A 20,034-nucleotide genomic window follows, 5' to 3' on the forward strand; every position below is an offset into this window, starting at 1 on the left:
CAGTCATATGATGCTGAAGTTGATGGGAGCATAGCCACACTGGCCAGGGCTGATGGGAGTTGTAGTCTAAAACATCTGGAGGGCACCAAGATGGAGAAGACCTACAGCTTGGCATGTGGGAGAAATTAGGTTTCAGTTCACAATTTATGTACCTAATTCGTGATTCCCAAAATAATCCACAATTTGAAACGAGGTGAACCTTCTAAATCCGCACTTCTCTGAATTTTGCAAAACTATCAAAATATGAGTATGTACAAAATGTGTATATTAGAGCAAAGTGCGTAAAATGCATATATTATTGAAAACAACATACGAAACTGTATTATATTAGAGAAAATTGCTTGCAAATATTGGTATATTAAGCACAATTGCATTTAAAAAATGTGTATATGAGGAGAAATGGTCCCTCCGTCACTACAACTTGCTAAAATTGGGCCTAGAATTAATTAATATAGCATTGTTCAATGAAAAGGTTTTCATTCATAATATCACTTCTGGTGATTATAGCATTAAGCAATGGGAAGGTTTTCATTCATAATATCTGGCCTGGTTTCACTATAGCTTGCCAGATCGCAGCAGCTCAACAGCAAGCCAAAACAGTGCCGTTATCAATGACCGTCTGCAAGAACTGGTGCGTCTCTTTAAAGACCGAACAGAGAAAGTGAAAGAGAAATTGATTGACCCAGATGCTTCTTCTGACGAGGAAACCCCCGTGGCGTGTAAGTGAGACCAGCACCATCTATTACAAAACTTGAAGGCTCTCCTTTTTCGGGGGGGGGGGCGGTCCTGTGTCTAGCAGGGGGTTAAAGATATTCAACCTATTTCTGAAACATCTCTCTGCTCCTTGTCACCTTCTGACAAGCTCCTTTTCAAGGGTTGCCAATTGCTTATTGCAACATGACTTTTAAGGTTTCTGAAGCCAGAGTGCACTTATTTAACTGAAGCATAAATAAGCTTTGCAAAGCTTGGACTCAATCATACTAGCACTTTGCAGCAGGGGTTTAGCTTCTCTTCAGCTTCCTTAGGATGGGCAGCATAAGCTTTACTGGACCCTGATAGCTGACCCCGATGGCTGCTATGTCAAAGGTCTTGCTGATTAGCAAATGGGCGCAGCAACTTTCCAGACACACACTCTCTCTCCATCCTTTGATACCAGGTTCTTCTAGGTGAAGCAGAAATCAGCTGCATGTAAAAACTGACTCTGGGTGTGAGCTGGGGGGGGCATGACCATCACCAGAGGATGGGTAACTTGAGCACCAAAGTACATGGAGGAAAACAACCCAGGCCTTCTGAGTCTAATGATTAAAGACTCAGAAGCAGCATTTCCCAACCTGATGCCCTCCAGACATTTTGGACTCTTGGTCCTATCTACCCCAGTTGGCTTGAGCTGAGGGGAGTTGCAGTCCAAAACATCTGGAGGGCACCAGGTTGGCACCACAGTGCCCAAGCATGTGCAGAGATTTTTTATTCGCACTGTTGAATAACTGCAGCCTCTGCACACCTAGTATCAATTAAGATGGTCAAAGGCTGGCTAAAAACAATGGTTTTGATTCCAAAGTTTGCCTGGTTTTCACTTGTTCCCATAGCACCTTCCAAAGAAAAGCCTCCAGAAGAAAAAGAGGGAACGAGTGAGAAGGGTGGAAAGAAGCAAAGTCCCCCACGTGCAAGAAAATGCCAGTTCCCCAGCAGCATTGACCCGCTCACCAGTGAGTACCTGGAATGGGCTTTTGACCGAAGAGCCTACTGTAGAATATTAAGCGGGGGGGGGGGGGATGGCCATGTCAGTAGCTCGTCCTACTCTTGAGTAGGACCCTGGCAGAGACACATGCCCGACTGACATGTTCTCTCCCTCCTGGTCTTTCATTTGGGAGCTTCAACAGCTTTCTTCTGCCCGAACATTACAGCGACCGATGCCAACAGACATCGGCACACTTAGGGATCGGCAGAGTCTTCGCAGCTTGCGTAACAGACCTCAGCAACTCAGCATTTTGGCTAATCTACTTTACAGTGGTACCTTGCAAGACGAATGCCTCGTAAGACGAAAAACGCGCAAGACGAAAGGGTTTTTCGTTTTTTGAGTTGCTTCGCAAGACGATTTTCCCTATGGGCTTGCTTCGCAAGATGAAAACGTCTTGCGAGTTTGTTTCCTTTTTCTTACAACCGTTAATATCCAGGGAATCCGTGCTCTGCAAGACGAAAAAATCGCAAGACGAAACAACTCGCAGAACGAATTAATTTCGTCTTGCGAGGCACCACTGTATTTACATATAAGCACACCCGGAGCACTGCAACATGGCTCCCTCTCTCTCTAGCATCAGACAGCAGAGAGAGTGAACAAAGGACAAAAGTCCCACTTCACGGAACACAGTAACACAAACATCCTGTCTCCGTCACTTCCCACTTTGTGGAGTCAAAACAGACACCGTCATGTGATAGACAAAAATCCCATGACTGCAATCATGGAGTAGGAATTCTAACAGGAACAGGCCAGAGGCTGATGGGCAGGTTGCTTGATGCTGGGCATCTCATTTTGGAAACAGGCACTGAAGAGGGATAAAGCAGTGAACTCCATTTTTAAGTCAGCCAACTTCATTCAAACCTCCTGAATGATCCTTTGGATAAGTCCACACTCCTTCAAATTGCACTATAAAGTGCTCAGCTAAAAAATAAAATACCAAAAATACCAAAATGCATTTAAAAGGTGCATTTTAGTACAAAATACATTTAGAAATTCACAAATATTCTATATGTGCTTTGTGACATAACACATGTGTTTGTATTGTAATACAAATTTACATACCTCTTTTAAAATATTGGAGGTTAATATGGAAATGGGATGGAGTGGAATTGTGAAGATGCATTCAAAATTGACAGAGACCAGAAATAGACTGTTTCATCCATTCCAAACAATTCAAATGCGAACAGAATCAAATTCGTGCTCCATCCCTACCCGGAATCCCTAGGCCAGTGTGTAGATGTCCCCAGATTTTCAGATGGAGACCTAAGGCTGAGAGATAAATGCTTGTCTAAGGCCACCCAGTGAGTTCACGATTAAACTGAGAGGTGGGTGCTGGAATGGCTCCATCTCTTAATCAACTTTATTCATAGCAAAAAAAGCACTATAGTGGAGAACATTCATGGAGCACATTTATGGCTGAGAACTACTAATTCATCTTGCACAAAGTTCTCATTCTCTGATCCCACAAGAACTGGTTTGCCTTCTATTTTGAGGTCCTGTTATTTTGGACCCCCATGCTGCTGTGCTCAGTTCCTATAGTTCCACTGAGTTACCCTAAACAAGAGAAGCAGGATAGGTTCTTGGCAACTAGCAGAGCTCCTGAGTCTGTTCTGGGTTTTCCCCTCCCACTCTAGATCTGATGTACATCTTGTGGCTCTTCATTGTGGTTTTGGCATGGAATTGGAACTGCTGGCTGATTCCAGTCCGCTGGGCTTTCCCGTTCCAAACACCTGCAAATGTTTATTACTGGATGGCTGTGGACTATTTCTGTGACCTCATCTACATTTTGGATATCAGCATCTTTCAGGTCCGCCTGCAATTTGTCCAAAGAGGAGACATCATAGTAAGTGACACCCATAAGGCCTTAGCTCTATTGGATTAGCCCCTGACGTTTTGGGACGCGGGTGGCACTGTGGATTAAAAGGGACGCGGGTGGCGCTGTGGGTTAAACCACAGAGCCTAGGACTTGCCAATCAGAAGGTCGGCGGTTTGAATCCCCGTGACAGGGTGAGCTTCTGTTTCTCGGTCCCTGCTACTTCCAACCTAGCAGTTCGAAAGCATGTCAAAGTACAAGTAGATAAATAGGTACCACTCCGGCGGGAAGGTAAACAGTGTTTCCATGTGCTGCTCTGGTTCACCAGAAGTGGCTTAGTCATGCTGGCCACATGACGCCGGCTCCCTTGGCCAATAAAGCAAGATGAGCGCTGCAACCCCAGAGTCATCTGCGACTGGAGCTAATGGTCAGGGGTCCCTTTACCTTTTAGTCCTTGAGAAAGCCAAGCATTATGAGGAAACCAGGCCTTATGGGGAACAGTTGAGGGAGCTGGGAATGTTTAGCCTGGATAAGAGAAGACTGAGGGCCTTTCACACTTCTACTTGTCCTGTGCATGGGAAGCATGGCTCTGAACACTTTCCTGCTTGTCCCATTCCTTTGCTCCAGCGCTTTCCCCGAGAAAACACACTCCTTAGCACTAAATTGGAGCAGACAGCAATCCGCAGAAAACCTGATTGCAGTTTGTTCTGATTCAGTGCTAAACCACAGGTTTCCCCAGGGGAAAGCTATATGAGATTATAGGCATATTCAAATATCTAAAGGACTGTGACACAGAAAATGGAGCAAGCTTGTTTTCTGCTGCTTGAACAAATAGATTCAAATTACAAGAAAGGAGATACCAACTAAACAGTAGGAAGAATTTTATGATAGTGAGAGCTGTTGCACAATGGACTGGACTACCTCAGAAGGTGGTGGGCTTTCCTTCATTTGAGTTTTTTAAACCAAGGTAGGGTGGCCATCCTTCAGGGATTCTCTAGTTGAGACTCCTGTTTTGCAGGAGGTTGGGCTAGAGCACCCTTTGGGAACCATCCAGTGCTACAATCCTATGGGCTTATCCATACTTCCTCTTGTCCCACTGCTTCCCCCTAGGGAAACGATTCTTTTGTGCTCATTAGGAACAAACAGCAATTTGTGTTTTCTATGGATTGATGTTGGTTTCCAATTTATCACTAAAGAACAGGTTTTCCCTGGGAATATAGTGGGGCAAGGGGGAAATTGTTCAGACCCATGCTTTCTCGGCACAGGCCAGTGTGGATGAGCCCTGTGATTCTGTGAAAACCCTGTGTGGCTAAAGATCACAAACAATAAATGAAGAACCTGTGGCTCTCCAGATGTTGTTGAACTCTCTACTTCCAACAGCCAGCACACCCGATAGTCAGTGATGATAAGAGTTAGGCTCCAACAATGTCTGGAGGGCCACAGGTTCCCCAGCCCTGCCATTGGGCAAGCTTGTTTATCTTCACCGTCCAAGGACCTCTCTTAGCTGTGGACACTTTGGATCTGACAGAAACAGCCAGTGTGGGGGTACCCATAATATATTTTAAATTTTGGTTGGTGGACAGGCTTTCATTCCTTGCTTCTTTCCTGGCTGTGTGGCTGCCCATTATTTGCAAATCTCTGATGGATGCATCTCTTCTTCCACTATGAAACAAGTGGTGATGCCCCCTCTCCTTTTGCCTCCTCTTCCAGACTGATAAAAAGGCCATGAGGAAGAACTATCTGAAGTCAGGCCGCTTCAAGGTCTGTACCATTTTCCTTACTTGTTTTAATTCAGCATTCTGCCAGCTGGCACCCTCCAGATGTTTTGGACTACAGCTTCCATTGCGCCCCCTCCCCAGCTGGTTAGGGGCACCTGTTTGGGGAAGGCTGTCGTATGTAAAATGATTAGTGCCTAGAAATTAAGAGTTGCATCATTTTAGTTCAACTACAGCAATTTTAGTTATATGAAGTGCTCATCCATGCCACAATCAAATATTAAAATGGTAGTTTTGTTTTTGATATAATTCACTTATGTAAACAAATGTGCTTTGCAAAGTTGCAAACAGTCCTACTTTGAGGAGACTTTTAAGTCTGGACAGGGCTGAACCTGACAAATATCTGGAATCTCCTGATGAAGGATCTCAGTACAGAAGAAACCACCTGGGGCTCTGAGCCCCCCTGGTGGTTTCTCCTGATGGGGACCTTACTCAAAGAGTTTGGCTGGCCTCTTTCATCACAGGATGCCACTGTATTTGTTTTACATGCAGCATTGTCCCTCCTGCTGTCTTTTCTCCCATCTTCCTGTTTCCCAGGCTCTTGCCTGGAATATCTTTCCTCTCCGCTGTCCCTTTGCACTGTTTCATCTCCTGCTTGCTGCTTTTCACCCCCTCCCTCTTTCCGGCTCACCTCTGGGGCTAAGAGCCCCAGGCCCTTCCATCTTTTTCCTCTTCCTATTTTTCCCTCCTCCTTGTTGTCCTCGCAGAGACAGCAGAAATGTCCCTTTATAACTTGCCTCTTTCCCTTCTAGTTTCATTTATTTATTATTACATTTATATCCCACCTTTCCTTAATGTAGCTCAGAGTGGTGTGGTCTTCCCCCTTCCCATTTAATCCCCACAACAGCTCTATGAAGGAAGTCAGGCTGAGAGACAGTGACTGGCTTAAGGTTACCCAGTGAGCTTCATGGCCAAGTGAGGATTTGAGCTCTGGTCTCCCATGTCCTATCCTGGCACTCTAACAACTACACCACACCTGGCCTCTACCTCATCCCTCTGTTCGCCTTGCATCTCTCTTCCCTTGCCCTTCAAAACCACCCTGGTTTCTTAGCTCCTGCACGGTGGCCTTTTAACAGGTGCTGAATGCTCTCTTTGTGCCTCTGATGGGAAGCATTCGCCCCACTTGGATTGCCTGACATCATTATGTGGTCAGAGGCAAGTCACTGTCTCCTAGCTCCAGTTCCGCACATGAAAAGCAGAGATGCTGAGATGACAAACACAATAAGTATTGTAAAACCATTTAAAGGTGCCATCAAATTACATGCAGTGATAGTGTTGGCAGATCCAGTTGCTAATATCTTTATTGGTGGTGGGCTGTGTGCCTCTTTCCAGATGGATGTGATCTGCCTTCTTCCACTGGATTTTCTTTACCTCAAAGTGGGTTTCCATCCTCTCTTGCGCTTGCCTCGCTGTTTAAAGGTGAGTCAGGACGAGTTACGCTCCTACAACCTATTTTCAAAACTCTTTTTGTTGTGTTTTAGTAGATGTGCAAAACAGGGAGGGGGAGGAAGAACATTTTCCCTTTTTGGCTGGGCTTGCTGAAAGTGGGAAATGCACTTGAGGTATTTATTGAAACCTTTAAATACTGTATTTGAAGGGCTGTCACTTTGGGCTCATCCAGAGATCCTAAATTTGCAGATCCTTCCATTGCTACCATAGACTGCCTTGGAAGGTGGCAGACTCTCCTTTCTTAATAAATTAAAAAATTGTCCAGTAGCACCTTAGAGACCAACTAAGTATGGGGTGGGGTTTTTCTCAGAAGGGTAGTAGGAGATGGGTGATTGACTCAATGGGTATGGTAAACCTGTTGACGACTGCATTAGTCCTACAGGAAAAAGCATGGGATAGTATGCAGATGACCCAAAATAGCTTTAGCATGTGTAAGAAAAACCCCACCCAACCTTCCCACTATATATAAGGGTCTGGTGACTTCTGTTTCAGTGTATCTGAAGAAGTGTGCTTGCACATGAAAGCTTATACCCAGAACAAACTTAGTTGGTCTCTAAGGTGCTACTGGTCAATTTTTTAATTTATTTCGACTGCATCAGACCAACATGGCTACCTACCTGAATCTCCTTTCTTAGACATTTTAAAACAGAAGCTGGATAGCCTCCTGCTAGGAATTCTGTGGCAGTGGATTTCTAGCATCAGGAGGTGGCTTGATCTTGATGACCTTTCAGGTACCTTCCCTTAAAAGCACTTTCAAGGAATTTGATTCAGGTGCTGCTGAAGGGACACCCACCTAATCATTATTTCAGTAATTAAGAAAAAGTGCTGGGAGCTTTTCCAGCTAATTTTATTGTGAAATATTTCTCCATTTGTCCCTGAACTGTTCTTGGTGCTCATCTGTACTTTTCATTCTGTCCCACAGTACATGGCCTTCTTTGAGTTTAACAATCGGCTTGAAGCTATTCTGAGCAAGGCATATGTTTACAGGTGAGGTAAGCTTTTGATGCTGAACCTCTTCACTCTTGGATGCAGCTGCTATAGGAAGAGGGGAGACTCGGGAGCATTGCAGCATTTTAGTTCCTTTCATAACTTTCTCTTTGTACAGTGGTACCTCGGGTTAAGTACTTAATTTGTTCCGGAGGTCCGTACTTAACCTGAAACTGTTCTTAACCTGAAGCACCACTTTAGCTAATGGGGCTTCCTGCTGCTGCTACTGCGCTGCCACTGCACGATTTCCGTTCTCATCCTGAAGCAAGGTTCTTAACTTGAAGTCATATTTCTGGGTTAGCGGAGTCTGTAACCTGAAGTGTATGTAACCCAAGGTACCACTGTACTGATTTCTCCCCCCCAAACTGAGGGATCACCTACCCTTAACTTGTCTTGTGCCTAGAAAGCATGGATCCAAGTGTTTTTCCATTTGCCCCACCGCTTTCCTTAATAAAACCCACTCTTTAGTGTGGAAAACAGAGCAAGCATCATTAAGAGGAAAACCAAATTTGCTCTATCAGGCTTCCCTGGGTGAAAGCAGTGGGATGAGCAGAAGCCTGGATGAGTCCTGACACCTTCTGAAGAGAAAAGCTGCATGTTGATCTACATAGTCTAATGTAATTCCATTATTTCCAGAATTCACAGCATGCAACGTTTTTTCAGAGGGCAGCAGTTGTGTTGGGCTGTTGAGGTGAAAACAACCAAGCATCTCGTAGCACTTTAAAGCCTAACCAATCTGTTATGGTATAAACTGGGTGGGGGTTAGACAAATTTTTAGATAAGGCCAATGCCTTTTTTCCCTAGAACTCACTAGGTTCATGGCAATCTGCCTTCTGCCCCGACTACATTTTCACAGGGAGACCTCCAGCGACCATTATTGATTGACCCCTGGCCCCTTCTCACCTCTGCATGTTTTAAAACTATTTTTGAAGTTGCACATAGATGATGCTCCTAAAAGAAAATCTGTATGAAGGCAAACCTATGGAATAGGCCAAAGTGCCTACTTTCCATTGGCATATCCAGTGTAACTACCATATAACAACCACTATAATATAAGCTATTTTCTCCTTAAGGCCATACATAAGTACAATTGACCACTAGTGGCTCTATAGGTTGCAAACGGGAATGCAGACCTGAAAAGTGAGATTGTTTTAGAGAACAGCTTAAAGAGTATTTTATTAACATTGTTGTCTTTATTCACCCTCTTTGTAGAGTGGTAAGGATCACAGCCTACCTGCTCTTCAGCTTACATGTGAACTCATGTTTATATTACTGGGCATCCTCCTCTCAGGGGTTGGGCTCAACTGCCTGGGTCTACAATGGGGAAGGAAACAGGTACTCATTATATATTTCATTTCTGCATTGCTATAATCCAACCACCCCCAACACGGTGCCTTCCAGATGTTTTGGACTACAATTCCCATCAGCCCCGGCATCATAGAGCCAAAAAATCTAGAAGGCACTAGGTTGGGGAAGGCTGGTATAATTCATTGTTACAGGATAAAAGCAGTAGTAGATCAGTTGCTTGGGCGTTCTTATCCTCTCCTATCTTTTTTTTATAAGCTATATCCGCTGTTATTACTGGGCTGTCAAGACTTTGATAACAATTGGAGGACTGCCAGACCCAGAGACCCTCTTTGAGATCATCTTTCAGCTGCTCAATTACTTCACAGGTGTCTTTGCTTTCTCTGTCATGATAGGTCAGGTAAGAAAACAATCCATGCCTTTTCAGTACACAACAATCATTGTTCCTCCCCCTGCCCTGATTCTGCCCGCCTAGAGGGGGTTAGGATGCAGTGAAGGTTTAGGATGCAGTGGGCTCTGCTGACAGGGTGCCTCTGCCACTGCAGAGGTCCCCACTGTGCCCACCAAAAGCTGCGGGCAGAAGCTACCATTGGCAGTACCCTTGCCAGTGATGGCCAGCAATAAACCCCCGAAACAGAGGATTTTAGAGGGTGGGGAGGGGTCCAGCCATTGGCAATGGGTGCTATTTACGCATCTCTGCTACACCAGTCTGGAGGCAGCAGAGTAAAAATTTGCAGTTTGACTTGCCCACTTTCTGCCCTGGCTGGCATGAGTTGAGGAGTATTCACATTTTAAAAGTCTGTTAAAATAATGCTGGGGAAGGGGAAACTCATTAAGAATGTAAGCAGATGCTTAGAAAGTGTTGGGCTCTGTTGTGTGGAAACTGGGACTTTTCCCAGCCTATTCATGGAGAAAGTTAACATCAAGGCATTCCCAGGCTCTCGACTCTACAAAGTGAATGGCCACCATTTAGGTATCATGTTCCAGTTGAAAGAAAGAAAGAAAGAAAGAAAGAAAGAAAGAAAGAAAGAAAGAAAGAAAGAAAGAAATTACCCTACAATCTCATACAATAAAACATCTCAACATGAGTTCTGGTTTTATTTCAGGACTGAAGAAATTTGTGGCTACTTGCCTAGCTGTTTTTTTTTAATTCAGGCCACATTCACTCTATACATTCAAAGCACAATTATACTGCTTTGAACAGTCATTACTTCCCCCAAAGAATCCTGGGAATTGTAGTTTGTTAAGAGTGCTGAGAGTTGTTAGGAGGCCCCTATTCCCCTCACAGTGTTACACTTTCCACAGTGGCTTAACAGTCAGTCCCTCTTTACAGGGGACTCTGGGAACTATAACTTACTCCCATTAGTAACTCAGCCCTCTGTGAACTGGTGCTCCCCAACCCCCCACTGCCCCATGATCAACTTCCATTAGCACAGCCACCTGAAGCTTGGAAGCTTTAGTTTGAAGGCATTAGGTTGGGGAAGGCAGAGATAGTTCAATGGTGTATGTAAGCAATGCTGAACAAAAATTCCCTGAATGGTTTTCTCTTTATCTCACACAGATGAGAGATGTTGTTGGGGCTGCCACCGCTGGACAGACATACTATCGGAGCTGTATGGACAACACAATTAGATACATGGCTTTGTACAAAATCCCCCGCTCTGTTCAGAATAGAGTCAAAACGTGGTATGAGTACACTTGGCACTCTCAAGGCATGCTGGGTAAGACTGAAATAGGGCTTTGAATATTGGCTTTGTAAGGTGTTCCTCTGGTTGTTCAATACGGCTTAGGTCAAGGCTAGCCAAAATGGTGCTCTCTGGATGTTGCTTGGCCCCAGTTCCCAGCATCCCTGTCCACTACTTATTGGCTGGCTGCAGGGGCTGCTGGGATGTGGTGCCCAACAACCACTGGAGGGTGCCATGTTGGCTACCCCAGTTTAGGGCCAAACTAGCCATAATATTGAATGCATATTTACATTTCAGGTGAATTGAATGACACAAGTAGCAGCCACAGGGGTGGGGGTGGGGGTGGAGAGGAAGAGACTGATAATTGCAAGCAGGGTGAGGAATTTAACCTTTTCCTTCCCTCCCATGGTTTCATTGATGCCAATAGGACCTTTTTCTCCTATGAAAATAGCATTTTTGGAGGAGTGATTTTTTTGTTGGTGTCTGGACTACTGCAGGGGAGAAAAGGTTTAATCCTTCCTCCCTGACTCCTGAGACCCCACTAGTTATCAGTCATCCACTCTAAGCAGCTGCTATTTGAGTTTTTAAATATGTGCGCTGGCTATTCTCTAATCCGCGGTTTCAAGAAAGGCAAACTCTTCCTTACATTTCCTTTGCTGCAGACGAATCAGAATTGCTGATGCAGCTGCCAGACAAGATGAAGTTGGACATTGCAGTAGATGTGAACTATGACATTGTTAGCAAGGTGCCTCTTTTTCAGGTATGGTCCACGCCCCCTCAGGGATTCGCTTACTTAAATCCAGACATGCTTGTACAAGCCAACTGATTCTTCCTTCCTTTGCATTCAGGGTTGTGACCGGCAGATGATTTTTGACATGCTGAAAAGGCTCAGATCTGTGGTGTACCTGCCCAATGACTATGTCTGCAAGAAGGTAACCAGTTTTGTCTAAGAAGTGCAAAGTAGGGTTGAGCAGAACTGTGGAATGAGGGGTGAGGTGTGGGAATACTTGCAGGACATTTTAAGTACCCAATTTTCAGTGACTTTGGATTCAGTGACTATGAAAATGTTTGTAGTGGTTGGCGGTCCTTTCTGCACCATGCCTTGATAGTACTGTTCTCCATCATTCAGAGTCATAGCTTCCTCTCCCCCCCTCCCCCCCAAAATCCTGGGAATGGTAGTTTGTTATGGGTGATACCCCTTACAGAGCTAACAATTCCCAGCACCCTCAACAAATTACAGTTGTTGTTGTTGTTTTATTCTGATAGCTCAGTTGGTAGAGCATGAGACAATCTCAGGGACAGGGGCTTGGACTAGATGACCCCCATGATACCTTCCAACTCTACAATTCTATGATTCTATGACATGAAAGCAGCAATAAAAAATAAATAGAACAACAATTAAAACTCGGGTAGTCAGTCTGCAACCTGAAGGGCAAAGGATCCCTGGTGCTGCGAAGAACACTTTTCCTCCTTGTTACTTCAGGGGGAAATTGGCAGAGAGATGTACATCATTCAAGTCGGGCAAGTCAAGGTGCTCGGAGGACCTGATGGGAAAACGGTGCTTGTGACTTTGAAAGCTGGATCTGTGTTTGGAGAAATAAGGTCAGACAGATGGAGAATGTCGATGTGGGGAGGAAACTGGGCTTGGCAACAGGAAGGAGAAGAAAGGGGCTCAGAAAGATAAAAGTATAGTCATGTACAGTCTTGCTTACTTTTCATCCAAAATGAGATCGGCAGATTTTTCAGGTAATTTTTTCCCTTCAACTGAAAAAGATTTCCCTGATGATAAGAGAAGTCCTGATAACAAAGAAATATAGGTACTTTGACTCTCCTTTCCACCTTTGAATCTTGAAACTGAATGGCTATGAAGAGATGTACATGGCAAACATGATTTTGTTCTAGATTTCAACTACAGAGGGAGCTAAATATACTTTGGCTAACAAATACACTCCTAATCAATAAGGATTGTATGAAGTTGTCCCCCCCCCCCCCAAAAAAAAATATTGGACAAATGACTGGAGGGTCTGTAATAGTAGGAGAAATTCAGTGGAGTTATTGCACAGTACATAAATCATCTAATAAAAAAGGAAAGTATGAGATCATTCTAACTGAACAATTGAAGCTCTCTCTTGGAGACATAGAAATCCGCATGAAATAGGCTATACTTATTATTCAATTGTCCATGAGTCATATTCCTGCAGAGTTTTTACTTCTCCTGAATTAATACAGAAAGAGAAATCTGTATCTATAAAGACAGTGACAACAGGGTTTTCAAAACTCTGAAGAATTCCATCACCTAATGAGGAACGCAGAATGCACAGTGCAGAACCCAGAAAGCAAATTATGATGCATTGAAAAATGACACCTGAAAAATTATACAGTTTACCAATAATCTGTACCCATTTCCCATGCCTCCTTCTGCCAAACTCTCATTATGGAAATGCAGAAGAGCAATTTGGTTCAGGGGCAGCCCACCCATGAGGCTAGGTGAGGTGACTGCCTCAAGCAGCAGAAGCCCATGAGGTGGTGTTCCACACAGGCATCTCGCCACCTCTGCTGCCAGTGGAGAAGCGGTGCTGGCAGGGGCACCGGTTTCTGGTGAGATCTCACAAGATCTTGTGGAGTGTGCAGTCATACAAGATCTTGCTGGAAGCTAGATATTTCATTGATGCTGAATGAGGTCCTCAGGAGACGCTGAGAAAAAAGGCACAAGAGCCAAGTTTAGTGCCCCAATGTATTCAATAGTAGATGTTGAGTTATGGAAACCAGATTGAGTCCCCAGTTGATGTCTTTTTCTTTTTCTTAGCTTACTAGCTGTGGGAGGTGGAAATCGACGCACAGCGAATGTTGTGGCTCATGGATTTACTAACCTTTTCATCTTGGAAAAGAAAGATTTGAATGAAATTTTAGTGCATTATCCAGAGTCTCAGAAGTTGCTGCGGAAGAAGGCCAGGTGAGCTGCAGGATAGCCAGGTGCTGGTATGTTTGTGCACAGCCATACTCTCTATCAAGTCCGAAATTTCATGAGTCCAAGCTGAAATTTAGGCTCAGCAGCTCATTGGCTCCTAATATTCCCAACACCTGAACAATGTGTGAAAATACCTGTTTTCCCTTTCTGTTCTTAGGAGAATGCTGAAAAACAACAGCAAAACTAAGGATGACAAAAGCAAAGGCATCATCATTCCTCCAAGAGCTGGGACTCCTAAGCTCTTCCAAGCCGCCTTATTCGCTGCAGGAAAGATGGGAGGCAAAGGGCGGTTGGCTCATATCAGATGGAAATTGAAAGAGCTGAAAGCTATGCAGGTAAATGCACAGAAAAAAGTAGCTGCAAATGTCAACAGTGAGTTCTCTCTGGAAATGGGGTAGAAGAACCTAACAAGTTAGGAAGTTCCATCGTGTTTTTACAGCTGGGACCCCACAGGGGAAGAGCAACTGAAGGAGGGCTGTTTTTGAGCTGAAAAACAATATAATGAGCAGCAGGGAAATGGTTAAATACTTATCTCCCTGCCCTGCCACCATTCCACTCAGTAGCACCAGCATCCCAAGGCCACTTCTCATTTAGAGATGTTGGGACTTTGTTACCTTTGGCTCAATGTGTCTGATTTCCCTAGCTTTCTAAAACAAAACAACCTTTCCCCTAGGCAAGACTTAATCTATGCAAGAGCTCTGGATTGGCATGTTTTCAAAGCTTGGACTGAAGCTAGAGCATATAAATAAATAGGGTGCTTCCTATTTATTTATAGCTTCCTCTAACAGCAAGCTCGGTGCCCCAGTGTCAACAGGGATGGTAGCAAAACAAGGTCACTGAGTGAACCTAAATGTTTGCCAAAATACACACATTTTTTTGAAAAACACAAAAAGGAAGCAACTAAAACCCCTTCCTCCCAAAGAGCTCAGTGGACACCAGGAGCACAGAATTTTCCTGAATTGTTATGCTGAACGGTGGGTGTCAAGAGGGAGAGCTGCTTCAGCCCTGAGCAACTCCTAGATTCCTGCCGGTATCCCAACTGGCTGGCTAGCACCAGAAGCACTTTGGCTATGGGGTGAGAATATACTTTTGTTCTATGAATACTACTGAGAGTCTCTACACATCAGGGACTAGAAAGATAAATTATTTTTGGATTGGTGAGGGTTGTTTCCAGGCAGACTTGTGCCAGACATCTCCCTGCCCCAGATACTAAGCATGCCCCTTATTTAGGTAACCACCAGCATGATACCTTTGTCTTTCAGGAGGCCAGTGCCACTCCAGTTCCACCTAAATCACCAGCCAGTCATAGATCGCCAGCCGGCTCCCAGAAATCAGTTCCACCTAAATCATCAGCCAGTCACAGATCACCTACCGGCTCCCAAAGATCAGTTCTACCTAAATCACCAGCCGTTCATAGCTCACCTGCTGGTCCACAAAAATCAGACGACTGCAGCAGAACAGAGAAGATTGTCTCAAAATCTTCAGATCACTCTGTTACGGTTTGCATAACTCCAGCACCTAAAGGTGATGAAGAGATTCTCTCCGTAGAGATTCTAGACAAGGACGAAACTAAGTAGAAAAGTCCAACTAGCTGACTGTCTTGCGTCTCATAGAAGGACACTGCCATAGGCCATAGCCTGAGGAAGGCACTTTAGTGACTATGGATCACTGCAAAATACGGATAGGCTTGGGCTCTTCCAACATTCAGAATGTAGCCTCCAACGTTGTGCTATTAGATGAAAAGATGGCTGGAAATCCATCTCTTTTAAAATAAGGTCTAGAATTACTTGCACCCCCAAGGTATGGGGCTTTGTCCATAGCTTGGCAGAATTTTGCACCCCTTGTGCTCTCTTTAATTCACCCTCATCTATGTGACGTCCTCCTTAAACTACTGTTCTCCCACACTTTCCCCATCATGAATCAGGACTTGCACAAGGCATTCCCACAACCTCACCGGGCAACTTCATCAAGTGCAGATAGGAGGTTAATAATGGCAGTCTACTCTCCTGGGGTTTCAAAGCCATTGCCTTTTATTCTAGCCTTGATGGATGTGGTGAAAATTGTTCCTCTGCCTCTGTTCGATCTCCCTGCCCTGCTTACAAACATTTGAAGAAAAATATGGTATGCTTTAATGCCCAAATCTATATTGATCTGGTGGATTGTCATATTTCCACATCTAACTGATGCATTGCAGTCCCTGGAGTGTACATGCATAACTTGCTTAGCCCAGCCTTGGCCATCCTGATGCCTCACAGGAGTTCTGGACTCCCATCATCCCCAGCCAGCATGCTCCAGGCAGTAGCAAGAGCTGTACACTAGCCTTGACCTAATAAACCGGCATTCTTTCTCCTAGTCTCTTATTTCTTGTAACCTGCTACCAGTGTCCAAATGACTATTGTCATTTCTGTGTTTTGGGGAATTCATTAACAACCTTTTCCTTGCAATGTAAGCTGAGGGGCAAAGAACACCGCGCAACAATAATTATTTAAAATGTTAGCAGCATTGTAACAAACAGCATATGTAAAGTAGCAGTGTCTGCAGGAAGGTTAATTACATTCCAAATGCCTGGGTAAACAGAAAAGCAGACCATTAGCAGAAGGGTGTTTTTGTTGTTAAGCTTTTGCAAATTAACTCATGGACCAAAACATCTAATTAATATGCCTCCCTTGATAACATCTGCCCCATGTCAGCAAGTGAACACTATTGTCTTGCAATAGGAATCATAGGCAAAAAATGGGCAAATGGAATGGAAAATGAGCAAGTGGATTGAGGCTGAGTGCACATTACCCTTTATTCCAGCTCCTGTGTGCTTCCAAGTCTGATGTTCAAAGCTGTGTACACATTATGTCAGCCCCAATCCATATCTATCATGTAGTTTCTCAATAAATACTCCTGTTTGAAGCGTTTTCCCTCAAAGCAGCTTTGATTAGATTTGAAAATGCAAGCTGAAGTCAAGGTGAGGTGTGTACAGCTCAGACAGCCATTGCACATGTGGAGATGACAACACATACGCAGATGACTGCTTCACTTAATTGGAATTTAGGGGGGTTGCAGAAACAAATCAAGTAATGTGATCAGTTGAGGACATTTCTACATCACAAATGCAAATGTGGCTTAAAATGGCACTGAGGGGAACAGGAATGTGTTTTAAGACGCTCAGTAGCGTTACTGAGCCAATCATTTAGCTATCCAGTAGGTGGCAGCAAGGGAGCCTAAATTGGTACACCATAAAAGAAAAAGACCTCTTGCACTGTGGTAAAGCATTTGCATCAGGGCCCAGGTCCAAATCCTGGTATCTCCAGTAAGAAACGAGGTAGCATGGCAAAGGTGAAAGAGAGATGAACATAGCTGGAGAGATTTGTAACCTTCCACTTAACATTGTTCCTAGAAGCTCCAGTGCTGGGAAACTGCAGAAGGGCTTTCTGAATGGACAAGCGAGTACTGTGACATAATAACTGGGCAAAATACCAATTGGATCCCTCTTATAGCCAGTTGCCTGAAAAGCATTCTGCTTGCTCCTTAGCAGCAAGCTAGACTTACCCATGGGTGAAGGAAAGACGTGTCGGAGGAGAGTCCTCAAAGACTCAAAGTTCCTGGAGGAATCTCCCATGAACACGTCACAACTCTGCCCTTTGGACACTCCTGCGACACTTGGAACTATGTGTCCAGCACACAAGGAGAGGTGAGACGTCTGGAGAGACAATGGAGGTGGGATGTGGGTGAGGGGGGCTGATGATGACCCACTACAATTTTCCTGACTCTTTCTCCTCATGGAACACAGTCAAGCAAAATCCAGCCTAACTATTACACACTGGCAATGAGTTCCTTGGGGGAAATTGAGGTATCCTGAGTTTTATCAGGCAATGGGGAAAACACCCTCCCCAAACAAAATCTGCTAAGCTTCCCATCCCTAAGCTGCATCCCCAGACATTCCAGGAGGGATGGAGGAGAAAGCCACAACTGTGAGCTACGGCAGAGTTCGGCCAAAGGGAAGCGGGCAGCAGGGCAGCAAACACAGGGGCTTAGGAAAGCTGAACTGGGAGGAAGGATGAAGGAAAGAGGTGCCATGGCGAACTCTGCAGACAAGGAAGGGAAACTGAAAATGTAGTACACATTTTTCCTAATAATACACATTTTAAATTCCAAATTTCACCATTTACACCCCGAAGTGGCTAACAACACTACAACACAGTATACAAAATTTAAAACCTGAATAAAATTCAGTATTTTAGAAAGTAAAGCATTTGAGAAGCATTCAGGGTGTAAGGTTTGACCAGGTGCCTGAAACTCATTTGAGGCGGTGCCTTTATAACTTTGTGGGAGGGAGTTCCCTAGAGTTGGGCCCATCACGCTGAAGGCATGACTCACTGTGGACATGAGTTGAGCTTCTGGCCTATAGGGAACCATTAATAGTGCTTTCCCAATGATCTCAGTGATTGACTTGGGCTCTACGTAATATACATGTCATATGATCACATCTGGCTGTAAATACAAATTGAGCAATCGGGAACAGGGCATTTAAACAACTGAAACTAAAAAAGAAGCTCAGGGACACCAATCCTCCAACAATTTGAAACCAGCAAGAGATTGGAGAAAGGAGCTGGTGATATGGATAAATTCAGCTCGGCTGCTATGGCTGGGCTCTTCCTCTCCTAAACTACTTGGAATCATAGAATTGTAGAAATGGAAGGTACCCAAAGGGTCATCTAGTCCAACCCCCTGCAATGCAGAAATCGCAACAAATGAATCTATGACAGATGGCATCCAACCTCTGCTTAAAAACCTCCTAGGAAGGACAGCCCAATCAACTTCCAAGGTTGTCTGTTCCACCGGGGGGGTGTGTGTGTTTGTGTGTGTGTGTGTGTGTTTGCACCTGAGACAAACAACAAAACACTCCCAATCTAGGGAAGAAGGGGTGGGTGAAGATCTACATCAGGAACAAGCAGGGAATAAAGAGGAGGAGGAGTTTGGATTTGATATCCTGCTTTATCCCTACCCAAAGGAGTCTCAAAGCGGCTAACATTCTCCTTTCCCTTCCTCCCCCACAACAAACACTCTGTGAGGTGAGTGGGGCTGAGAGACTTCAAAGAAGTGTGACTGGCCCAAGGTCACCCAGCAGCTGCATGTGGAGGAGCGGAGACGCGAACCCGGTTCACCAGATTACAAATCTACCGCTCTTAACCACTACACCACATTGGCTCTCTACTTTGGGAACAAGGGAGGGAAACGAAATCAACCTTACTTGGTGGATGAAGTGGGAACCAAAGGCCATTGCAGGGGTGGGAAAGGGGCCACTCTGAATCATGTTGAGTGGGTGCAGACCCCAGAAGACCCCAGAGGGCAGCTTCTGCTATTTCCTCACTAGGGGAAATGTATCGTTTCTGCTGTGACAGCGGCAGCAGGCAATGCATTCACTTGAGGCTGGATCTGCTACTGCTGTGGATCCTGCCGTTCAAGGCAGTGGTCTCACCTTGCCTCATGGGGTGTGCCAGCTTTGTGTTTCACTGTCAAACAGCTCTTATTGTTAGAAAGTTCTTCCCAATGTTTAGTCTGAATCTCCTTTCTTGTAATTTGACTCTACCCTCTGGAGCAGGAGAAAACAAGCTTCCACATTACAGCCCTTCAAATATTTGAAGATGACTGTCATAATCACCTCTCAGTCTCCTCTTCTCCCAGGTGGAAGATACATTGTTAGAAGGGGGAAGAGAAGGAAAAGTGGTATTTCTGAGCACCAACTAGAGACCAGAGTTGTGGATTTCCTGCCCTTCAAGATTTTCCCTCTTCACCGCCTTTGTTTCAGCCTGGTTACCTCATGGCAAATTCTATTCCAAGGAGCTCAGTAAGTAAACATGTGGGGGGAGTCAGGGATCCATCACAGCTCTGCAATGCACATGGAACTTCCATGCAGGAGCCGTCCTGCTTTGTATGTTAACCTGTCAATTATTGGGGGCGATAGGAATGCAGGCAGCAAGCAGCAGGGAAGGAGGGGAATTCAGGTCACATTTTAATTGTAGCCTTCCTAATTCCCAGAACATTACATAAGCAGAAATGCAGTTACCCTTCAGACTTATCTGAATTTTCCATTTCTGAAAAATGTATACAAATACACGTAGTGAAAATAATGGGAAAATGTATTATATAAGGGGAAGTGGCATGCAAAAATGTGTCCATTAGCTCATTAAAAATGATCATTACAGCCCTGACCATTATGACAAAATGATGCAAACATATGAACTGAACTTACAATTGGAATATTCAGAAACTGAGCGAGACCAGAATTGACAGATTGGCTGATTTAGCACACCAATGAACAG

General features: G+C 44.6%; 1 protein-coding gene across 1 annotated transcript in view; it reads left to right on the forward strand.

Moving 5' to 3' along the window:
- The window catches only part of CNGB1 (cyclic nucleotide gated channel subunit beta 1), a gene marked incomplete at its 5' end in the record, with an annotated part of 66,099 nt that extends 50,027 nt beyond the window's left edge, over positions 1–16,072 (forward strand). The window contains 15 exons of the mRNA XM_083752042.1: positions 562–719; positions 1,587–1,706; positions 3,373–3,581; positions 5,262–5,312; positions 6,659–6,745; positions 7,698–7,762; positions 8,975–9,097; positions 9,326–9,467; positions 10,629–10,788; positions 11,415–11,512; positions 11,601–11,684; positions 12,236–12,354; positions 13,559–13,705; positions 13,878–14,055; positions 14,983–16,072. Coding sequence (XP_083608168.1) covers positions 562–719; positions 1,587–1,706; positions 3,373–3,581; positions 5,262–5,312; positions 6,659–6,745; positions 7,698–7,762; positions 8,975–9,097; positions 9,326–9,467; positions 10,629–10,788; positions 11,415–11,512; positions 11,601–11,684; positions 12,236–12,354; positions 13,559–13,705; positions 13,878–14,055; positions 14,983–15,297 — 2,056 coding nt within the window. The 3' untranslated portion in view covers positions 15,298–16,072. The remainder of the gene's footprint in view (positions 1–561; positions 720–1,586; positions 1,707–3,372; positions 3,582–5,261; positions 5,313–6,658; positions 6,746–7,697; positions 7,763–8,974; positions 9,098–9,325; positions 9,468–10,628; positions 10,789–11,414; positions 11,513–11,600; positions 11,685–12,235; positions 12,355–13,558; positions 13,706–13,877; positions 14,056–14,982) is intronic.
- Between the last annotated feature and the right edge of the window lie 3,962 nt (positions 16,073–20,034).

This window comes from Podarcis gaigeae (genome assembly GCF_964106915.1).
Source record: "Podarcis gaigeae genome assembly, chromosome: 8".
NCBI classification, from domain to species: Eukaryota; Metazoa; Chordata; class Lepidosauria; order Squamata; family Lacertidae; genus Podarcis; species Podarcis gaigeae.